The sequence below is a fragment of the Pieris brassicae genome, chromosome 6, assembly GCF_905147105.1.
Source record: "Pieris brassicae chromosome 6, ilPieBrab1.1, whole genome shotgun sequence".
NCBI lineage: Eukaryota > Metazoa > Arthropoda > Insecta > Lepidoptera > Pieridae > Pieris > Pieris brassicae.
This window is the reverse complement of record NC_059670.1, coordinates 20,635,033-20,656,824: the sequence shown is the minus strand read 5'-3', so window position 1 is coordinate 20,656,824 and position 21,792 is coordinate 20,635,033. Positions and strand designations below refer to the sequence as shown.

The 21,792-nt window shown below is 35.9% G+C and overlaps 1 protein-coding gene across 1 annotated transcript in view; it reads right to left on the bottom strand.

The window, feature by feature from the left end:
- LOC123710562 (calsyntenin-1) overlaps positions 1 to 21,792 on the bottom strand; it is a 157,045-nt gene that overhangs the window by 5,596 nt on the left and 129,657 nt on the right. The window contains exons 2-13 of the mRNA XM_045662538.1: positions 16,285 to 16,445; positions 10,612 to 10,733; positions 9,704 to 9,915; positions 8,719 to 8,865; positions 7,236 to 7,436; positions 7,028 to 7,108; positions 6,484 to 6,666; positions 5,947 to 6,074; positions 5,242 to 5,422; positions 2,039 to 2,176; positions 919 to 1,051; positions 141 to 334 (exon numbers count right to left, since the gene is read on the bottom strand). Coding sequence (XP_045518494.1) covers positions 141 to 334; positions 919 to 1,051; positions 2,039 to 2,176; positions 5,242 to 5,422; positions 5,947 to 6,074; positions 6,484 to 6,666; positions 7,028 to 7,108; positions 7,236 to 7,436; positions 8,719 to 8,865; positions 9,704 to 9,915; positions 10,612 to 10,733; positions 16,285 to 16,445 — 1,881 coding nt within the window. The remainder of the gene's footprint in view (positions 1 to 140; positions 335 to 918; positions 1,052 to 2,038; positions 2,177 to 5,241; positions 5,423 to 5,946; positions 6,075 to 6,483; positions 6,667 to 7,027; positions 7,109 to 7,235; positions 7,437 to 8,718; positions 8,866 to 9,703; positions 9,916 to 10,611; positions 10,734 to 16,284; positions 16,446 to 21,792) is intronic.

The window sequence follows — 21,792 nt, the reverse complement described above, 5'->3', positions numbered from 1 at the left end:
ATAGAACTTAATGTACAGTGATAAGTACATAGATTAACTTTTAAAATAAACCTACACTAATCTAGTAAGTTTAACTTTGACATTGGTAGACAAGTTTGAATCGAATTCTAGATTTTTTTACAATCAAATTTCTCACTTACCTTTCAGCGAATCCCTATCACGCGACAAAACCTTAACTTCCAAGTCCGGAAAGACCGGAAGACCCGCTCTGAAATGAGCGTAATCCCTTGCAGCATCAGAACTGCCGTTGAGTAGGATTGTTGGTGTTTGGGGCGAGAGTACCATTACGTAAGATTCAGCCGGTCTTGCTTTGATCACACGGCCATTATCACAACTAAAAGGAACATTTAGTTATAAACAGTAGGAAAAAACATAAAGCTGGGATTTTTTAAATTACTTTTTCCCGAATATTGTCCATTCGATATAATATCGTAAATTTTTTAGCCGACTTGATAAAAAGTAGATTATCAGTTTGATGTTTGATTATATTGTTGGAATTTAATAATACTTGAATGTGATGAAAGTTAGGCTTCCTAGCGTATGTGCTAAATCCTGTATAGATCCATTTTTTTGGAAACGATTAGTCACGAGATTGGTCCACTTCTGGACGTAGGAATCCTTCTATTCCTCCAGCACTCTTTGCTTTGGACATCTACTGGAAGTCAACCTTCTTGAAGAAGTCGTTAGGCCACCTAGTCGGTGGGCGGCTGCTCGGTCTTTTGTTCTGACGAAATCTCCATTCAAAAAGCCGATCGGTTTTTGTCCATGCGCGCTATCAGGTCTGCCCACCGCCACTTAGATGTTGCGACAGCCCTTACTACGTCTCATGTGTATATATAAAAAATATAAAAAATAATGTATGCGTTGCTTGGCCAATTCAAACTGTAAAATTAAACCAAATCTCTAAAAAAAACTCACGTAATAGTAGTATCAAGATGTACGTTCCGTCTTCCAGGGGTCGGGAAAGATCGTGCATCACCGTACGCGACACGACGTACTAAAGTCTCAACTTCGGATGCGCCGTCTCCCTCTACCGATACGGATTTCAGATCTGCGAGTAAGGGATGCATATATTATAAACAATTGAAGTCACAGACACAGAAAATCTTTGAAGAGGAGAATATAACTAATATAAACCTTAGTTTAATTTTGACAACTAGAGAGAGATTCTATATATAGTATATATAGTATAATTTTATAATTATTTAATTCGGTTAATTGTATATATATAATTGGTTAACAAAAGATTTATTTAAATTAGTTTTCTTAGTTTTTAATTACTTCCTTTCAGATTATTAGATACACCCTAACATTCATTATCTTTATATATATAAAAGATATATATAGATAATATTTATAGATCATCATTTACGTAGAATCTCCGATATTAATAAATTTAAAAAAACTATTGAAAAATTCAATAAGAATTAGCTATTAGGTAATGAAATATTTTTTAATCAGTCCAGGGACTTTTAGCTTGAATAAATTGTTTAAAATAAAAACAAAAATTTCAAAGGCAAAACTTTTTTTTTTATAATACTAAAGATTTTTTTTTAGAACTTCAGTGTCTTAGAACTGACCCTTTAAATCGCAAAATCATTCGATGTTCTGGAGTTCCGACTCGGGATGGGCCAACATATATTTGACTATGGGTTGAAATGTAGATATATACGTTCTATGATACTGTATAACATTTTTTGTTCTATTATCAATAGTTTCCACAGCACACCAAATGGCAGATTTTTTAAGGATAATTTTTTCAATAGTTATAATATTGCATTTTTATTAGGCATTATCCCCATTTCTTTTGAAAATAACCTATGCTAGTCAGTGAAGATCACCTTTTTAATGGTGCAAGAATTTTGTCAATCGGTCCAGTAGTTTATGTCGAAAAAACATTACAAACATACATACAAAAGCACAAATGTTTTTTCTTTGCTTCTTTCTCTGATATTAGTATAGACAATAAGATACTATAATCATACCAACACACTTGGCTGGAATGTCTTGGCAATAGAATCTAAACAAATATACTTACATAGATCAGGGGCCAGAGACAATCCCTCGCGACATCTAGCGGCGCAGCGTAAAGCTGCTGGAGATTGTACTTCACCTTCGACCACTCCGAGACCTGCCATCCATCCGTGCAGGTGGTGCTTCATGTCGCTTTCTGTGCCTATAATATTTTATTTACAAAATGAAAATACGTGAAGTAAGCGAGACAATTCAAGTTCAGATAATTAAAAACAAGCAGAAACAATTGATGAAACGAAAAAGCTCTAGCTATCTCTTCCAGGCAACCACTTAATATTTAAGTAGTAATTTAAAAGACTTTATCCGGATAAGGTACCAGATAGGCGCTTAACATCGCTTTTTTAGTTGGGTCAGCTCACTAAGGAATATATCACGACTATGCGCATCCAACAGTCGCACGCACGGTGAAGCATCGTGAGAAAACAGGCAAATTCAAAAATGACAGACAGTGTCAGAATGTATCAGAGAGAAGGCAGGTGATCAGCCTTGCCAGCTTGTCTTTGAAATAAAAATGATCAAAGAAACTGATAGATTTGGGGCTGTAGAATGTAAGTGCGTGATCTCATTACACCACGCATCCTGCCAAGGATAAATATTTGTTTTTAATTTATTTTATTATAATTAATTATTTAAGATATCATGTGGAACATGGTGTTATGGTTGCAGCTCCTTACAAACATTGTGTAAAACAAAAAAACTTGACGGTCAAAAAGAGTGGCGGAGAGTTTATTGCCAGTTCTTCTCTGCCGTTCTACGTCCTTGATTTGAGAACTGGCAGTAAATGTAAAATTAGAAGCATTTATTGTATATTTCTTTTTTTTTGACGTTCATAAGTGTACATTGTGTTACCTATATGAATAAATGATTTTTTACTACGACTTTGAGTGGCGGAGAGTTTATTGCCAGTTCTTCTCTGCCGTTCTACGTCCTTGATTTGAGAACTGGCAGTAAATGTAAAATTAGAAGCATTTATTGTATATTTCTTTTTTTTTGACGTTCATAAGTGTACATTGTGTTACCTATACGAATAAATGATTTTTTACTTTGACTTTGAGTGGCGGAGAGTTTATTGCCAGTTCTTCTCTGCCGTTCTACGTCCTTGATTTGAGAACTGGCAGTTAATGTAAAATTAGAAGCATTCATTGTATATTTCTTTTTTTTGACGTTCATAAGTGTACATTGTGTTACCTATACGAATAAATGATTTTTTACTTTGACTTTGAGTGGCGGAGAGTTTATTGCCAGTTCTTCTCTGCCGTTCTACGTCCTTGATTTGAGAACTGGCAGTTAATGTAAAATTAGAAGCATTTATTGTATATTTCTTTTTTTTTGACGTTCATAAGTGTACATTGTGTTACCTATACGAATAAATGATTTTTTACTTTGACTTTGAGTGGCGGAGAGTTTATTGCCAGTTCTTCTCTGCCGTTCTACGTCCTTGATTTGAGAACTGGCAGTTAATGTAAAATTAGAAGCATTTATTGTATATTTCTTTTTTTTTGACGTTCATAAGTGTACATTGTGTTACCTATACGAATAAATGATTTTTTACTTTGACTTTGAGTGGCGGAGAGTTTATTGCCAGTTCTTCTCTGCCGTTCTACGTCCTTGATTTGAGAACTGGCAGTTAATGTAAAATTAGAAGCATTTATTGTATATTTCTTTTTTTTTGACGTTCATAAGTGTACATTGTGTTACCTATACGAATAAATGATTTTTTACTTTGACTTTGAGTGGCGGAGAGTTTATTGCCAGTTCTTCTCTGCCGTTCTACGTCCTTGATTTGAGAACTGGCAGTTAATGTAAAATTAGAAGCATTTATTGTATATTTCTTTTTTTTTGACTTTCATAAGTGTACATTGTGTTACCTATACGAATAAATGATTTTTTACTTTGACTTTGAGTGGCGGAGAGTTTATTGCCAGTTCTTCTCTGCCGTTCTACGTCCTTGATTTGAGAACTGGCAGTTAATGTAAAATTAGAAGCATTTATTGTATATTTCTTTTTTTTTGACGTTCATAAGTGTACATTGTGTTACCTATACGAATAAATGATTTTTTACTTTGACTTTGAGTGGCGGAGAGTTTATTGCCAGTTCTTCGCTTCTGTTCTAGATTTGGGAACTGGCAGTAAATGTAAAATTAGAAGCATTTAATATGTATTTCTTTTTGACGTCCATACATTATGTTACCTAAATATTCACTCCACCCATTTATACAGTCAATCAAGACCTGCCATGTAACGAACACCGGATGCTGATGATGAAGACACTTTTTAACGCACATTTGCCACTGAGCGTAACTTTTATATTTATATTACGATATTTATTTCTCATTAAGGAAATTACAGAATTAAGCTTATTAATTAATTGTATATAATATTGCATAAACAGAAAACTTATTAAATAAAAATACAGCAAAATTTTTAACAGTATATGAGCTCGTTATGCAAAATAGTTCGTCTAGTATGAAAAGTAGTGCAGATATTTGGTAGCTTGATTTGCCAGCATCGACCCCACAAACTATTCGCTTTCGAAGCTCTTCACTCACGGGTTTTCCCCGACCCATTGTTATTTGAAAACTAATGAAAAAACAACTGAAATTTTCAAAAATTATACAGTCTCACTTGACATATGACACAATTACTTTTACAAATTTAAATTATGCAACATAATTGTACAAAGGAATAATCTTATTAAACTCACCGATAGGCGAAGTCTTTTGCATCGATTAACAATTAGACGAACTATTAAATTTAAAAAGCTAAAAAAGTGTATGGTTCAGAATTAAAAAAAAAATGGCATAAGTAACATATAGTAACAAGCTGTTCTTACTTCTTATATATAGCACAGATATATTATATAATATTATAGATATACAAAAATAATGAAGTTAGAAAAAATCTCACAGAGAAAATTTCACGTTAGACGAACTATTTAACTTCCGGGCTCATACAAAGAAACAAAATGAATGAATAAAAAATATAATAAATTTAACGAATAACACACAAATCTATAATTATTGTCAGTCATAAAGCACACTGAACGTAAAGAGTAATTTTTTTTTAATTTTCACCAACAAAGAGTCGTGTTAGGAGATTTCCTCATTTTCATCACTTACTACATTTTATGTACGGAACTTAATTTAAATTCTAGACAAGACATAGTATACAGGTATGGAAACCTCAACTGTCATGAATATTACTCACCTTGCCAGCAAGCCCCAACCACGAGAGTAGTGTTAATTCCATGGGCGGGGTGAAGAGGCCAGTCATCAATAACTTCCGGTCCTTTTCCATCCAGAGCGCGGTAAAGCTCACCGTCCACGTACAGCTCAACGTTCGGGAAACGTACGTTCACAGCGTAGTGATGCCATTCATCGTCACACACCTGCAGAAATGAACAAAAATATTATTGCCAAACGCGATAGACAGTCCCTAGTGCAGTCACCCACGAACTTCTGTAATGCGTGGCTGTGGTCTCCCAACGAGCAGAAATCCTCGGACCAATGAGGTCGTGTCTCCGTGAAGCCTGCGCTAAACTTCTGAGCTTCGGGAAGGCGCTAGACTGGTTAGCCAGGACTGAACGGATAACGGATGGACACTGAGCCTGTACTACACTATTATTGCCATACACAAATTTGATGAAAAATCTTATTTATCAAAATTTTATAACAGCTTCATTATTTATACAAAATAATTATCAATCCATAACGTCAGTCAAACTTTAATCTGGTTTCAAGAGCTGCTTATTCTGTATGAAGATATTTGACAGCGCTCCAGAATGTCAGATCGGAGCCAAGACCATTTTTATGGAAACACTACACACATCGCTGCTTCAGAATTTGATATTGTTTATTCATTGTGTACTTACCCTATTTACCAGAATAATTTAAATTCTGCTCATCTACTAACCTCTGGTAGCTTCCAGCGCCACTCAGCAGGTCTGAAAATGTTCAGATCACCTTCTCCAAAGTCCCTCCTCAAGAGAAGTATCAGACGACAGTTTCGCACGAACAACGCGTAGTGGTGTCTGTTCATTTCTGGAAAATATTAACCGAAAAGTTAGATGCAATGTTCTTGAAGAAAATCTGTAAAGAAGAGATTAGAAAAAACTAGAAGAGAAGATTTATTCCAATAACAATATAACATGGAAATAGTAAGTAGACATACAAAATGAAGATGGATTTATAATAATAATTTTAGAAAACTCTGTACGCTTTTATGAAATTCGACGCGACAATGCGCTTACAAATGACGATAACAACGTGCGCATACGACGCTACGATGACGTTACACCCTGAATCCCTAAAAAAGCTATTCCGACTGCTAAAGATAAGCTAAATGACGGAAGAAGAGTACCACCATGCATATATCCAAAACTAAATAACTACATTATCTGTGAAGTATATTTGACAGATAAATAATTACTAATTGATATATAAAACTTACTATGGTCATCAGCGAGACATAGTATGTGCTCTTTGCGATGCTTGTCGTGGTCTGGCGGTGGGGCGTGACGGAGCCAGGTGGAGACTGAGAAGGTGGTCCCCAAGGTGTGCTTCATCAGTGATTCCGGCACCACGGCAGACGTAGACTCACCATCGAATTCAAACATTTGTTCACCGTCGCGACCTGAATAAATACATAATCAGAAATCAATAAATCCGAAAATTCTTAAGATTTAAAATCAAAATAAAAAAAAATTGTATACATCAATTAACCATTTGAATCACTAGTACACCATTAATTAAGAAAGTACGAAAGCTTTTAATCAGCTTTAGTATAAAGCGTCAACGTAACCATGGCAACGAATACGGTATTTTTAATTTCAAAATAAGTTGTCAAGTCGTGCTTGTTTAAGGCTTTCTCGCTTCAGGAGAAATTGAAGAGTACGAAAAAGGTATTCGCAAGGAGACATTTTTAGTACACTTTTATTTATTATCTTTAGGCATTTACTAACACTATTTCAACCTGTACAATAAATAATTCTTACCAGAATCAGGCTTCAAAGACTTGGTCCATTCGTTGCCGACGCCAGGGCTTGGTAGTAAATCAATCGTGTTGGATTCCATACCTGATATAGATTTGATAATTAGTACATAAATAATAAGGACATTGTTCTCCGACTGTTGGTTACAAATAAATAATACATAATTGGTCTGAGAAAAGAATTTTGGTCTATTGATGAACGGTCGACTTACCGCAAATGGACTTCTGTGCCTGCAACGTATACGTGTCGCGATCGCATGCGACGCCCACGCGTGACGCTTGCAGTGTCACGGCGGCCTGAATCCGCGTGACGCCGGGGCAGCGTTCGTCACTTGAGCACGCTTCCAATCTCGCAGCGGGGAACAGGGCCAGAGGACCAGTGCCTGGAGCGTAGTCCACGCGTTCTGCGATTCCTGTAACGTAATTTGTATATTACTTTAAGAGAAAGTTTTAAAAATTATTAAAAATCAATAATAAGATTATGGGGTGGTTTAGACTTCATTTGAACATTGACCAACTGCTGATACGGCTTACGAGGCTGTTCTAAATTTATACATGAATAATATTATGTATGTGTGTATAGGTGTAAGTATTATTTAAGATGTTGTTTTATAACAATAAATCAGATTTGAATATTGCTCTGTCTTATTCATTTCTCGCTTCCTCCCGAAGCCGCGAAGACTTTTTCAAGCCCTTACTTATCGTGGTGGCAGGGCGTAGGGCAGGGTGCCCAACATCTTTGACATAATCCCACCACCTTGAATATCTGATACTAATCATAGGGCTCCGTCTGTTATCTTGTGTCTTGGTGCAGACATCCTGTACTTAGTTATATATTCACTACTGTGTTAGGGTACATACATCTGTACCCCTGCCTTTGCTTATGTGCAACTTGCTAAACCATAGACTTCATATACTATACGCATACTCCTGACATGTATTACATATAAATTTAAATACAAATTACACAGACCATTGGCTGGGAACCCGTACAGGGGTTTTAGTCGAATTTTGTTCTTGTACTTTGAATCCTACTATGACAAGAAACGTGTAGTAGTCTAGTATTGAGATTTACAACATATTAATTGCAATGTTTACAAAACCTACAGTTTTTGACATATAGTATCAATTGGTTGTCTATAGGATTCTATAGGATTAGCCGAGAGTGAGCTATTGTATTCTTTTGTTTGTTATGTCATATGTCATCTTCTCGAACTCATGAGATTCAATATTCCTGCCAGATCTCTACGCTCGCACAGAACCTTTAACCTTCCGACTCCCAGAACCAACATTGGGTTCCGTGAGCCTCTTCACAGGATGCGTTCTACTTTTGATTCTACTACTAATATCGATCTTTTTTCGCACTCCTCTACTGCTTCATTTAAGAATAGGTTAAAACAACTATTCGAGTAGTAAACCTTGTAACTTTCTTCTTATTTTGGCTACTAGTATATCTGTCGTTCTATCTATAAACTTTGTATTGTCTACTTAAATATTTTGTTCTCTGTCATGTCACGTTTTGTTTTGCTTTATATCCTCTTTTTTATCAGTGAAACTTTTTGTGGATATATCCAATGCTTTAATTCTTATGTTTATATTTCTTTTCTGACTTCTACTTTTAGAGATGTATCTGTTTGTTTCCCAAATGAATAAATAAATAAATATATATATATTGTTTCGAATCATTTTACTAACCTTTCCATCCAGCTCTGCAGGGCTTGTTAACTTTGATGGTGACCATGACTGGTGCGGATTGCATCATCCCACAGTCGTACGCCACCACTGATAAGATGTGGTTGTGGGACTTTTCGTAGTCTAGAGGTTCCGTGTTGCGGACAACACCTGGAATATTTATTAATTGTTTTTATTAAAGAACACTTAATGACAATTGTTTATTTTAAAAAAAGACGAAAGTCGTAAGTCTGGTCTGTGTGGTCAATAAAAAGAAATCTATAAATTATATACTAGAGGTCTTCTAACTCCACAATAGAAATTAGGCAGACACTGTGTTGATTGTTTCAATAATTTTATATTATCCTGCTAATTATTAATTAAAAATAGTTAATCGAATTCTACTATTATAGAAGACATACATAAAACTTAAGAATCCAGTATCTTTTTGCGAATATAACGTCAAGATCGTAGAGCAATGTCGGATTTGAAAAAAATGCAAAATCCACCTTTAACTGCTACATTTACTAAATATTATTACATTTAAACAATATCCATGTGTTATAAATTTAAAATTAATCAGTCGGTAAAGTGATGGATTTGATAGGTACCGTCATAGTAGCATGTGATTATTCTAAAAACTGTGTAATTTAATGTTATTATTTTTATGTTGTTTCAAAACAAACCCTTTTGTTTGCTTGTATGCCAATTTTAATAATTGCAGAATATGAATTACAAAAGTTATGACAAAAAAAACTAACATGATTATATTATTTTGAAATGGCTGCCCTGTTAAGCTTACTATTTGTCAGATCCGTCACTATTCTACGACTATGACGATAGGTAACACATTTAAACTCATCTCCTACTTCTCCTACTCCTCCTGCCCCTGTCCCCACCTGAAATATTTCCCTAAACACTTCTTGCTCATCGTCAGTGAGTGTTCGTAACCCTGCCGACTTCCGATAGGGCTGCGTGTTATTGCCTAAAATATTGTTAAATGCCTCACCTTCATTGTTAATAGTAAACGGCTGGCTTCTATCAGTTAAGATCTCGTATTTGCAGATATCTCCATACCGCGGTGTGCAGTCCCGATCAGTCGCTTCAACTTTGACAATCTCGTCGTAAATCTTGCCTTCGTCCACAGATCGTACGTACGCCGCTTGGCTGAATATTGGTGCGAATTCGTTCACGTCCGTTACTGTTATGTGGACTGGGACACTGGAAATCATACAAATTACAGATTATATTATTGTAAACTGCACAGATATAGATGCTTATTCATAGTACTTTCTTCCTATACTCAACTCGTAAAATGAAGAAGAATACAATGAAACGATTTAGATCAATCAACGGAGACAACTAACGTTAGTTAGATTATTTGAATCTCGTTGTTCGTACTATGTATTTGCTTTTATGGTTTCATTATTATCTTGTAGGGGTTGTGATACACATTTCACATTACAGTGCAGCGTACAGTAGCGCCGGTCGTTCTTCCTGCGCGTAATAATGTTAGCCAAAAAGAATGTTTTGTTTCTCTCTCCTCAACTAGGTGACCGAAACATATCTGATAGGCAAATAGATGATCAGCCTGTGCCTGACACAGGCCGTTGACTTTTTGAGTTTGAGCATGAATTTCCTCTCGATGTTTTCCTTCACAGTTCGAGCGAATGTTAAATGCGACCATGCGAAAGTATATTGGTGCACAGCCGGGCAACGAACCTACAACCTCAGAGATGATAGTCGCACACTGAAGCCACAAGGCCAACGCTGCTCGATCGACATAAAACCTCTTTTCAACTTTTATATAAACATAGAACTTTCTAACACTATACCACAATCATTTTATTTGTCTCTAATAGCTGTGTAATCGCTAGTTGCAGCGATAATCCCATTATCCTCAAGTGGAATACTTACGTATTAGAATAGGAGCCGTCACACCCAACAGCGGCGATGTCAAACTTGTAGTTTCGTCTCTTTTCACAGTTCAGCGGGTACCGGACCCGCAGTCGCGCCTCATTCTCGTCAATCACCATTATCTGTCAACATCATGCTCAAATAAAACATAATTCGTAGACAAGGGTTAGCGGTCTTGAGGGAAAATATTTATACAATGAATCTATAATATGTTTCTATGCTCACTGGAAAATGTACCAATTGTAGTAAATAAATCGCACAAACATTGGTATGAAGCTACTAAAAAGGTAGGCTCAGTAAATAAATCATATTAAGGCTGATGGAAGTTCACGCGATAACTAGTTATAAATACGAATAGACATCGTTTACTTCAACATTATGTTCCGCTAGTTAATAATTATTGCCAGTCAAGGATTTAAAAAAATATAGGTATATTACTATTTTAAAATTCTCATAACATCGATTGTCGACAATACTGTATTTCGAGAATTTAGGTAGCAAGTTTACCCAGAAAATAAAAACATCATATTTATGAGGTCAATGTGAAATAAATTAATATGAAATTGTAAAGAAATCGAATTATTAGATTAGATTAGATTATATATAGATACGAGATTCCTTTTATTACTTTTAAGAATCACAATTCGTTTTGGTTCTATTTGTTTTTTTATTATTTATTTGCTTCATCGTTTGGAATCCATTACCTAACGTATAAAAGTACGAATACTGTCAAGACCTATCAGAGCAGAGCAAATGCCATCTTGATCTTCGATAGTGCATCCAGGAAAGGCAGGACAGTACCTACTGATTGAGAAGTCAGTAGAGCATTCTGGTGATACGGCAGGTTAGGCCGAGTTGGGTCTGGTACATTGTGATTATCCATTGGATACAATGTGGTCTTGCTACCCCTCTGAATAGCAGAAGCCTTTGAGTCCATCCCCACAGACCCCGCATCAAGCACGACATACATGGCGCGGGACTGCGTAAGCGCATTTTCACCTCATTAAGCTATAGATATAATTTAAGCTAAAGCTGTATATCTAGTATTAAAAGGAATCAATCTAAATTAGTTATTATACGATATATTATTCGTGTCTCTTTTTCTCGTACATTACCCACATGACGCCCACTTATGGCGATGTCAATATCGATGGAGTGAATATATTTCTCCGACATATATGCTTCGTGATTCTTAGAATTTCATTTGTGTGCGATAACCTCTAAAGCCGGCAACAAAATGGAAATGGATCATTGATTAAAAACAGAAATAGCCTTTGACCTTTGATGCTTTTAGGCAAAAGGTTTTATTTCACCTTAATTCGATAAATCATAGATTAGAAGAACAGCTTTATACACATGTCAGAAGTGAAACTTCTTTGTAAATTAATTATTACTAATGTAAAAGCTTCAATAGATGATCATGTATCAGTATATATGATCACTCCATGTATTTGTATATCTTTATTCACACTGGATACGTGATAATGATAATATAAATAAATAAAAAATCTACGTTTACTGCCCAAGACGTTACGCGACAGAATTGCCATCTAAAGTTCTAATATGTAACTACTAAACGAATACATCTACCAATAGCGTGGATTTTTCCTCGATCTCCCTTACTCTCTTTCGATCCTTCTCACTTGCTTGCTCTCTACGCTCGCTTCAAGGCTATCTACTTAATGCTACGTTCGCCCTTTCACACTCTCTCTCAATCGTTCCCAAAAGCTCTCTCCTTTTCTTCGACAAAAACATTGTACATTTTCGTGACGCTATATTATTGAGTTTCATTCGTAAAAGATTACCCTAAAGAAGTTTCACTTTAAAAAAAACATTGTTAAACGCCTATCAGGTACCTATTACGCATTGTTAAGCAATAAATTACTAGTAAAAACTAATATTGGAAGTGTAATATTTTTGTTTTTTGTAAAATTTATGATAATATGTATATAATAAATTTATGATGATAGATAGCTTGTCACATTTACTATAACAAATGCATAATATATGATGTGGTGTATCGTAATAAATGAATAAAAGTTGCAACATTGTCGTCGTTACTCAGTCGTTATTAAACAAATCATCAAAGTTATTTACGATTTGTTACCGTGTATCACCCTAACAGAGAAACAACTAATAATAATCCTTTGACGGAGCCATTTCCCGAATTAGATTTCTAGACTTGCAGTCAATTGAATTGAGATATGCCGACAAAGGCATACAGTTATTCAAATTCCTATTTATCAAGCGAATTCAGAATTGTCAAATATCATTTCCAATACACGGGCTACTAGCAGAAATTCTCGGTCGAGATACGAGATGTCAAAAACTAATAGGCCGATTTGAGACTTTATCCTCCTAATTAAGATACTTATACGAACCTACTATAGCAGAATTCATCACAGCAGAAAAAGATTCTCTAACAGCGTAACACTTTCCAATTTTAACTTCACGTTGTAAAATTTTCCTTACGATAACTCATTCATGACAAATATTGGACACGTTATAAAATAACCCATCAAACGTTGCCAGCGGGAATAAATTTTAAAATTGAATAAAAATATCGCTTTATAACACGTGGAAGCTTATTTTCAACGCAATAAAGCTCAAATTACAACATCCCATATGCAGTAGATTTCTCATGAGAAATCGTTGCTTACTTCACTCGTAAAGTGTGACAGGAATTTTACAATCGCATCTGTGGTCGTAAACTTCATTAATGTTAAAGGTTACGATTTTGGTGAACACTTTAGACTGATAACTTTTTGGGGTTTTATGGACAACGTAAATGTATATTTAGGTATTTTTTTTATATAATATAATAGGGGGGTATACGAGCCTGCGGGACGCACAAATAGGACATCGTAGCCTATAAACACCTATTTTTAATGGGTGCGTGGCCGGCCTTTGAGAGAGGAGTACACTCGAATTTTGCAGAGATGGAGGTCGTATGTCTCAGGGAAAACCCTAACCGGGAGTCGATTCCACAGTTCACTGAAACGGACCGTGGAAGACCAGACAACAAGGTGATGTTGATGAACTTTTGAATTCATAAAAAAGCTTAAGACCTAATGTGCTTAGTTAAATATTTTTAATTATTTAATAAGTGGAAAGTTGGATTGCTATATACCGTTATGAATACGAAAAATGATGATCCTAAATCAAAACAGACGTCTCGGTTTTTTTTTTTAATTTCAGAGTTTCACATGTCCGGTTAAATTCTAAATCTTTATAAATATCGGGAAACTATTACCACCAAATCTTAAAAGTGTTTCATTACTTTTCTTAGATTTTGCAATTATTTATTTTGAAATTAAAAATAGCAGAAAGTAATATGTAATAGACTGTACAGTCAGTATTATTTCAATCAACAAACAGCGAATCAATAACAACCAAACAGAAAATTACTTTTATTCCAGTTATTTCGTAAAAGCTTGAATATCAAAATGATGAATACAAAACCTATAAAATGACAACTTTTTGTATTGTGCACAATAAAATGAACAAATAAAACGTGAACACGGTCCAATAATTTTAGTACAATTCTAGTACCATTTTTCTGCAATTGCGACACTAGATAGCACGCTGAATGTATAAAGTTTGCATATTGATTGCCTAGTAACGATTTCACTCGATACGAGCGTTACGTACGTAACATTACCTTTTTTTATGTAATAGGTTGCAAACGGGCTCCTGCCCGGCTCAACTGATGTTGAGTGATACCGCCGCCCATGGATGCTCGCACTGCCAGAAAGCTCGCAAGTGCGTTGACGGCCTTTTAAGACTTGAAAGACAGATTCAAATTGATTCGGTAATACATCGGTGGGCAGCTGGTTCCACTTAGTGGTGGTGCGCGGCAAAAACTGCCTTAAGAAACGCTCAGTTGTAGAACGACGAATTTCGAGGTGAAACGAATGGTATTTTGTATTCTGACGTCCGATGATGAAACTCAGCTGCAGCTATTAATCCGAACAACTCCTCTGAACATTCTCCATGGTAAATGCGGTAGAAGATGCATAGGGACCCCATCTCTACGCAACGCCATGGGATCATGCCACACGATAAGTGACTGATCGTTGACGATTAAAATCGCTCTTCAATAAACACGGTCAAGCTGAAGGAGCTGGTACTGGAGAGCTTCCGTCCAAAGATGAGAACAGGTGAGTACTCCATGTGGGGCAGAATTTGCGCTTTATAGAGTTGCAAGCGGTGGTGCGGAGTGAAGTACCGCCTCACCATGCTATGAGCACACCGAGTATCTTAGAGCCTTCTAACAAATGAACGCGAAACTTAACGTCATTCAATATATCAAAGCCCAGTATACCGATGCTGGCTGAGGCTTTAACGAGAGAGTCTTCAGAGTAACTAGTTAAGTTACATATTTTAGTTCAATTGAAGACAAATTGTAAATCGTCAGGTTTAGGTAATAAACGAGCTCTTAGTATTGTCTTTTGTTAATACAGATAAAACAACTTTCTCTGCAGCTGTGATACTTTTGACATTTAACACCTTTTGTCTTCAGTCGCCGTGACCACGCACGCTGAAAAGCACGCGAAACGTCGGATTTTTTTTTTTTTGAATTATATAAATAATTTTAAGTTTTTAATAAACTTATAATTAATACATAGCTTCAAAAAGTGTTTTTCTTAAACGAGCTCTTACTTTTTCATACATTCATAAATTATACCAATAGGTCGACATCACACTGTTACCTACGAATTTATATTCGATGTGTCACTTAGTTTTAAGAACCCATAATTCAGTTACAGTTTTTTGTTACTCCAGCATCGCATAATTCCGAATTCATGTTTCACTTGTTTTTAACGATTAAAGTCGACGTTGACATGTTTTAACAGATCTGGACGATCCAATCACGACAGCCAATGACAAGTTAAAAGCCCGTGCGGCAGTTAATCTTAATCATCAGATTAGGATAAAAAAACCGCCTTCACCGGGGAAGGCGTGAGCCTTTTAGACCACTTTGTCCAAGGCGACATCCGAGTCTCAGAGGAGCTTATAGATGGGAGACAAACTTGTGACAAAAAAATTACTTTAAAATATAAAGGAAATTATTAAATACCATTTTTTAATAACATAATTATAATTTGTTTTAATTTTCTACAATGTGAAACGGAATAGCCGTAGTCACACAACCCAGCGTTGGGACTAGTTAGAACAATTGTTGTAACAACTATATTATGTTTTAAATAAGGTTGTTTTATTTAAGTTTAATTATTTTAAACTGAACATCATGATAGGAATAGGCTTCTTTCAAGCTTTAGTGCTTAATTTTACATTATTATTATTAAGCCTCATGTGCCTCATATGCCTTGAATAATTTACAAAATATACAACACATAAATTTTTTTTTTCAAGGACCTCTTATTGAGTATAGGCCTCCTCCAATTGGCTCCATCTCTTTCTGTTTTGAGAATTTTACTCCCAATCCTCTCCACCAACTTCCTTAAGCTCGTCAGCCCACCGTGCAAAAGGTCGACCACGCTTTCGTTTTCCTGGTGGCCCTTTCCACTTTGTTACCCTCTTTGTCCATCTGTCATTGTTCATTCGAGCGGTATAACCCGCCCATTTCCACTTAAGTTTTTTGCAATGGGGTAGTGCATCAATATTATTTTACATAATAAAAATTAAACATATAAGAAATCGAAATCTTACCTCAAACGGTGCCTCCCCATGATGCTTATTATTCAGAATGAGGAAGGAGCATAGTGGACCCCTGGCACGTATCGTAGGTCTCACTTCCACCAGTGTCTCGTTCTCTCTGATCAGCCCGTGGTATCCCTCATCCGGCTCCGCGAGCTCCAAGTATGGAATGTCTGAAAAAAAAAGTGAACTATTAGAACCAATTCTTATAATTTAATTTTAATCGGGACCTCCAGTCGGATATAACGATTAATTATATACACGGCCTATTATTTCATTAGTGGTTCAGACCGTTCAGTGGATAAGCATTACAAATGCCGAGTAAAAAACAATATATTTCATTTCAATGTTCGTATCGGCATTTATATTAAGTTTTATGTAATTCACGTAAACCAGAGACAATATTATGCTATTTGTGCTTTCGTGAGATTAGCTTTTTAGTTTATTTTATTTATAAGCTTTGGTTATGCACCTCATGCACTTTATACATATTTTCTTTTTAGTTTTTCCACTTACTAGGGGTTACCTGGAAGAGATCGCTTGTTAGCGATAAGGTCGCCCGTTTCATCCCATATAATTTTTATATAATATGGTATTTGTTTTTGTAGAAATGTAATTAAGTGAATAAATAAAGAAGTATCTTTTCATTCAGCCTATTCAGTTCCGTCTCGCAAGTATACAATGAAAGGAAGAAAAAATTTAAACATCTTAAACTTAGCGAGGCACTCCAAACTTCATTCATTACAAACCGATAGATTGTTGAATAATGTATGGGGCAAATGTCTGCTTGCAATTTGGAGAATCGCCAGAATCCGGTAAGTGATAATGCCCGGAAATAATTCGAGATGCAATAAGGGTCAAATAGTTTGAAAACTGTGGTCAAATATTGCAGTTTATGTGTCAACTGTGGCACAGATGGACAAACTAGCTGCTGTGGTCTCTGGCAGAATGACCGGCGCTGTGGAACAACTCTGCTCCTCAGCATAATGCTGAGCCAGGGCCAATTACAACCACAGCACACACGCATTACACAATTAACCCTTTTTCTTTTTGTTTATTGTTATTTTGTGTGTTTTGTTGGAAATAAATGTTATGTTATTAAGATGGCATGCCCAACTCTTGCTTATGGTCTGCCACCTACCAATTACAATAATACATCAACCAAATAGGATGCAAAAAAACACCCTTTTCTCTTAAAGTTATCAAATAATTTTTTGTAAAAAAAAAACCGGGATAAAACCCCAAATCTTTGATATTTGGTAGTAAAATATAAACACAACAGAACCACATTCGTCATAAAAAATAGACGTTATAACTAAGCTTAAACTATAATTGATATATTTTAAACAAAGCTCAAACAAAACCTAATCAAACTTTATTTATTCACATCCATAGTTTAACCCTTATGCCGGTCAATATTTAAAAAAAAGATCTAAATGTACATTAACTACACAATATCTACGGGCGTAGAACGAGAAGAACTGGCAAGCAACTACACTACTTTTTTAAATCTCCAAGTTTTTCTGAGGATCTGCCTTCCGATCCGATCCGACTCGACTCCTCGGCTACTCGATTGAGGAAGTCGTTTTTGTTTCATTATCACACGTGTATATATTTTTAACATATTTCTATAAGTATTTAATTGTTCTAAGCATGTGTGATGTTTGAGAGGATAAATCAAATAAAAAACTCATGACGCCATTCACTTGACATATTGAAACGAAATTAATATTTTAGTAACAAGGGCTTAGCCGTCAAAATAGAAGCAATGCACTTTATAAATAAATAAATCAGTTTTGATACATTTTTTTCAAGTCTGGGCCTTAAGGTTTCTGTGTCTGTTTCTAAGCAAAATCTACATGATCTATGAGGCTCCATGATCATGACACACACCGTCGACTTTTTGGGTCTAGAGACGGTTGCCACATGATTTTTACCTTTACCGTTCGAGAGAATTCATTTATTTTGTAACACTTCGTTACATTACAATATATAAATACAAAATTCCACCCGTATCACCTCGACGTCCGACGTTCCACGACTGAGCGTTTCTCAAGGCAATTTTTGCCGCGCACCACCGCTATGTGGAACCAGCTGCCCACTGAAGTATTTCCGAACCAATTCGACTTAGGGTCCTTCAAGAAAAGAGCGTACAAATTCTTAAAAGGCCGGCAACGCACTCGCGAGCCCTCTGGCATTGAGAGTGTCCATGGGCGGCGGTATCACTTAACATCAGGTGAGCCTCCTGCCCGTTTGCCCCCTATTTTATAAAAAAAAAATAAAAAATAAAAAATTGAACATAATAAAATCAAAAGGAGGGCAACTGGCGGCCTTATCGCTTTCGAGTGCAACTCTTCCAGGCAACGACTGTGAGTAAAGAAAAAAAATGTATTAAATTACATTACAGGCACGAAGTGCAAAAATACATGTTATACACAGTTATGAAGACAAAACTAAACAGGAACAAAAAAAAAAACACTAAGCTAAAAAGATGATACATTAAAAATAAATATGTCGTAGGAAGCCATTCAAATAGTTGCTTGTTGATTGTACAATAACACATTAAATTCTCTTTATCATTTAAACACGTTGCATTAATCTTAATTTAACTTAATACGCGATTTTACGATATTATAAAACCTAAAACATATTTCTGTTAACAAATTAGTGATTTTAGTTAAAATTAGTTACGTTTTTCTAATTTATAAGATTGTAATCGTTATTAAACAAACGACCAATGAGAGCAGAGCATTTTGCTCGAGTGGGGTCGAAGCGCCATCTATATATAGGCCAGTCCGTTGGTTGTTACGGGGACCCTTCCCGACAAAAAAGGCTCGTAGGAGGCCCCGACACATACTAACGGATCCGGACGATCCAATTACTGTAGCAAACAATAAATTAAATGCCGCCCGCGCGGCCAATAATAAAAATAGCCAATCAAAGATTAGGGTAAAAAACCGCCTTCACCGGGGAAGGCGAGGACCTTTACTTCGCACTTCGCTCACTACAGTGAGCTTCCGTCCTGCCCTTCAGGCGATTGACCGCCCCGCGACGGCCCAAGCCGAGGTTCGAGTCTCACAGGAGACGCCCTTGCGCTAGCCGCGGGATAAAAACGCCATTCTGGCCGAGCTACGCTCGCCAAAACAGCCCGAGCTGAGCTGTAAAGGCCCTTAAGGCCAACAGCGAGATTCCATTCTCAAAAAAAAAAAATAATAATAATTGTTACGGGGCCTTTTTGAAGTGGTGACGGATCGAGTTGGATCCCTGAGTTTTTGTCGCTAGATTGGTGCATTGAACTCACTGCTCGGTCTTAAAACTTATAATTTATTATTAAATAACTACCATAAAATATCAGTGTATCATCATCAGTGTAAATAAAATATTGTGAAAACTACAATCGTCGTGTTTTGTGCTCGCGCTTTACCCTCATGACGCCCACCAAATCTGCAACCACTGTTGATGACGTCACTGGGGAAGGTGTTTCTCCGACAAATATATTTATTAGTAGATAAGAATGTTACGACCTTCCGGATGCGAGTCGTACGCTGTGTTAACACTGCTCGTAGCCACGCTTTATAATGAGAACCAAACAAACACAGCCCGAACACTTTAGTAACAAGAGACAAATACATTCGCTCTGTAAATGCAACAGTAGTTCTAATACACAGCTGTAAACTAACGCCCTAGACCCCATTTACGAAATCGTCAATTTTACTGACCCGAGAATCGAATCCGGATTTACGACGCCTAGCCTGGGTTAACATCCCGATTTGACGAATGTCCGGGATGAGGGTTCAGGTCGTAAATTCCTTTGTACTTCTACAAGTATATTATTCATGGTTAGCAACACTGTAAATTTAGGAATTTTAACCTAGGGTTGAGTATTTTAACGTAGGACAAATATTAAACTACATATAGTAAAAATGAATCCCTATTTTCCTAGGTCACGGCGTCACGCGTGAACGGCTGAACCGATTTCGAAAATTCTTTTTTGTTGTGTTTGCTATTGTCAGGAGAAGGTTCTTATGAAAGAAAAAGAAAAGTTGCGCGGAAAGTTAGAAAATTTAAGAATACCTTGGTTACGATACCAAATTTTTTTTTTTTCATTTCATTTAACATTTTTTTGGTGTAACCTTATGGCGTTTGACATAACATCGTTTAAAAAAAAATACATATAAAATTATTAATTTATAATTTCTAACAAAAGAGGAATTTCTTAGTGCATATCACCGTTAGTTCAGAGCTATCTCGGCTAATATTAAAAGTTAAATTTAATTTTTTGTATGTTTGAAATATTTTTTTTTGTTAATTATAACAATTCGAAATCCATATTCATAGCTAAGACAGGACAAGGTCTGTCGGTTTCTCTAGTATTATATATTTATCCATTCGTCTCCTTCTGTCAATTATTTACTTCGTAATTCTACAGCTATATAGCCAAAGATGGAATACATAACATGTACAAAAGCAAATTTGTTAAATACATTTAACTATTTAATGTCTAATTCGGCTGTGTTGCGTGATGGTGTGTATGTGGGGTGTGCTCATGATGCAGGTGATTTAGCGCTAAGGATATTCTTAATACTCCATAAGCATATTTCGTCATAGCTTAAACAAGTCAAGCCGTATATATTAGTTCCTTACATATGAAATTGGCGTTTCGTCGTACTGGCCACATTGACCTCAACTACCTCCTCTTTGGTTAGGAATTTCAAATTCAAATTTGTACAGCTATTTACTCATATATTTGTGCTTCGATGACCGTCATTCATTTGTTTTTTTTTCTTCTGTTTTTTTTGTTTGCGTCACTCATTTTACAAAATGGAAAACTTAAAGTATCGCATTATTTACGAGTACGAGTTCCACCGTGGCACTAGTGCTGCGGAAACGACTCGAAGGGTGAATGATGTGTATGGCGGTCATGTTGCAAAAGAAAACACAGTTAGTTTTTGGTTCCAACGTTTTCGTTCCGGAAATTTCGACCTGCAGAAGAAGCCCCGTGGACGGGGTTTATTCGTCCGACAATATTAGTCGTTGCATGTCCGGGCTGCGCGATACATCACTATAAGTTTACGCTGTAATGAAAAGATTTATTTTGTATGACTAGCAGATATCTTAACAAATACCAACTTATATAGTACAATAATTTTTATACAGTACGATTACTGTACGATAAGCGTTGCGTAAGCAGGAAGCCATTGCAAAAAAAGGCGGCACAATATTTGGAAGACGCTGTAGGACCCGTGAAGGGGTTCAAATCAATGGTACTTAAGAAGTCAAGATATTAGGATAACAAAAACAAAATTTACTTTTGTAATAATTGGAAATGAAGCGGTTTTTATAGTTTTAGCGTTGTGAATTTTTATGTCGCTTAGTATCTTTCTTATTGATATTTTTAATATTATTATTACAGTAATTTAAGACAAGATATACTTTTTTCATTTTTAGATAACATTTTATAATATAATTTTTCAATAGCAACCCTATCGCTACTCCTGATGTTACATGAACAACGATAAA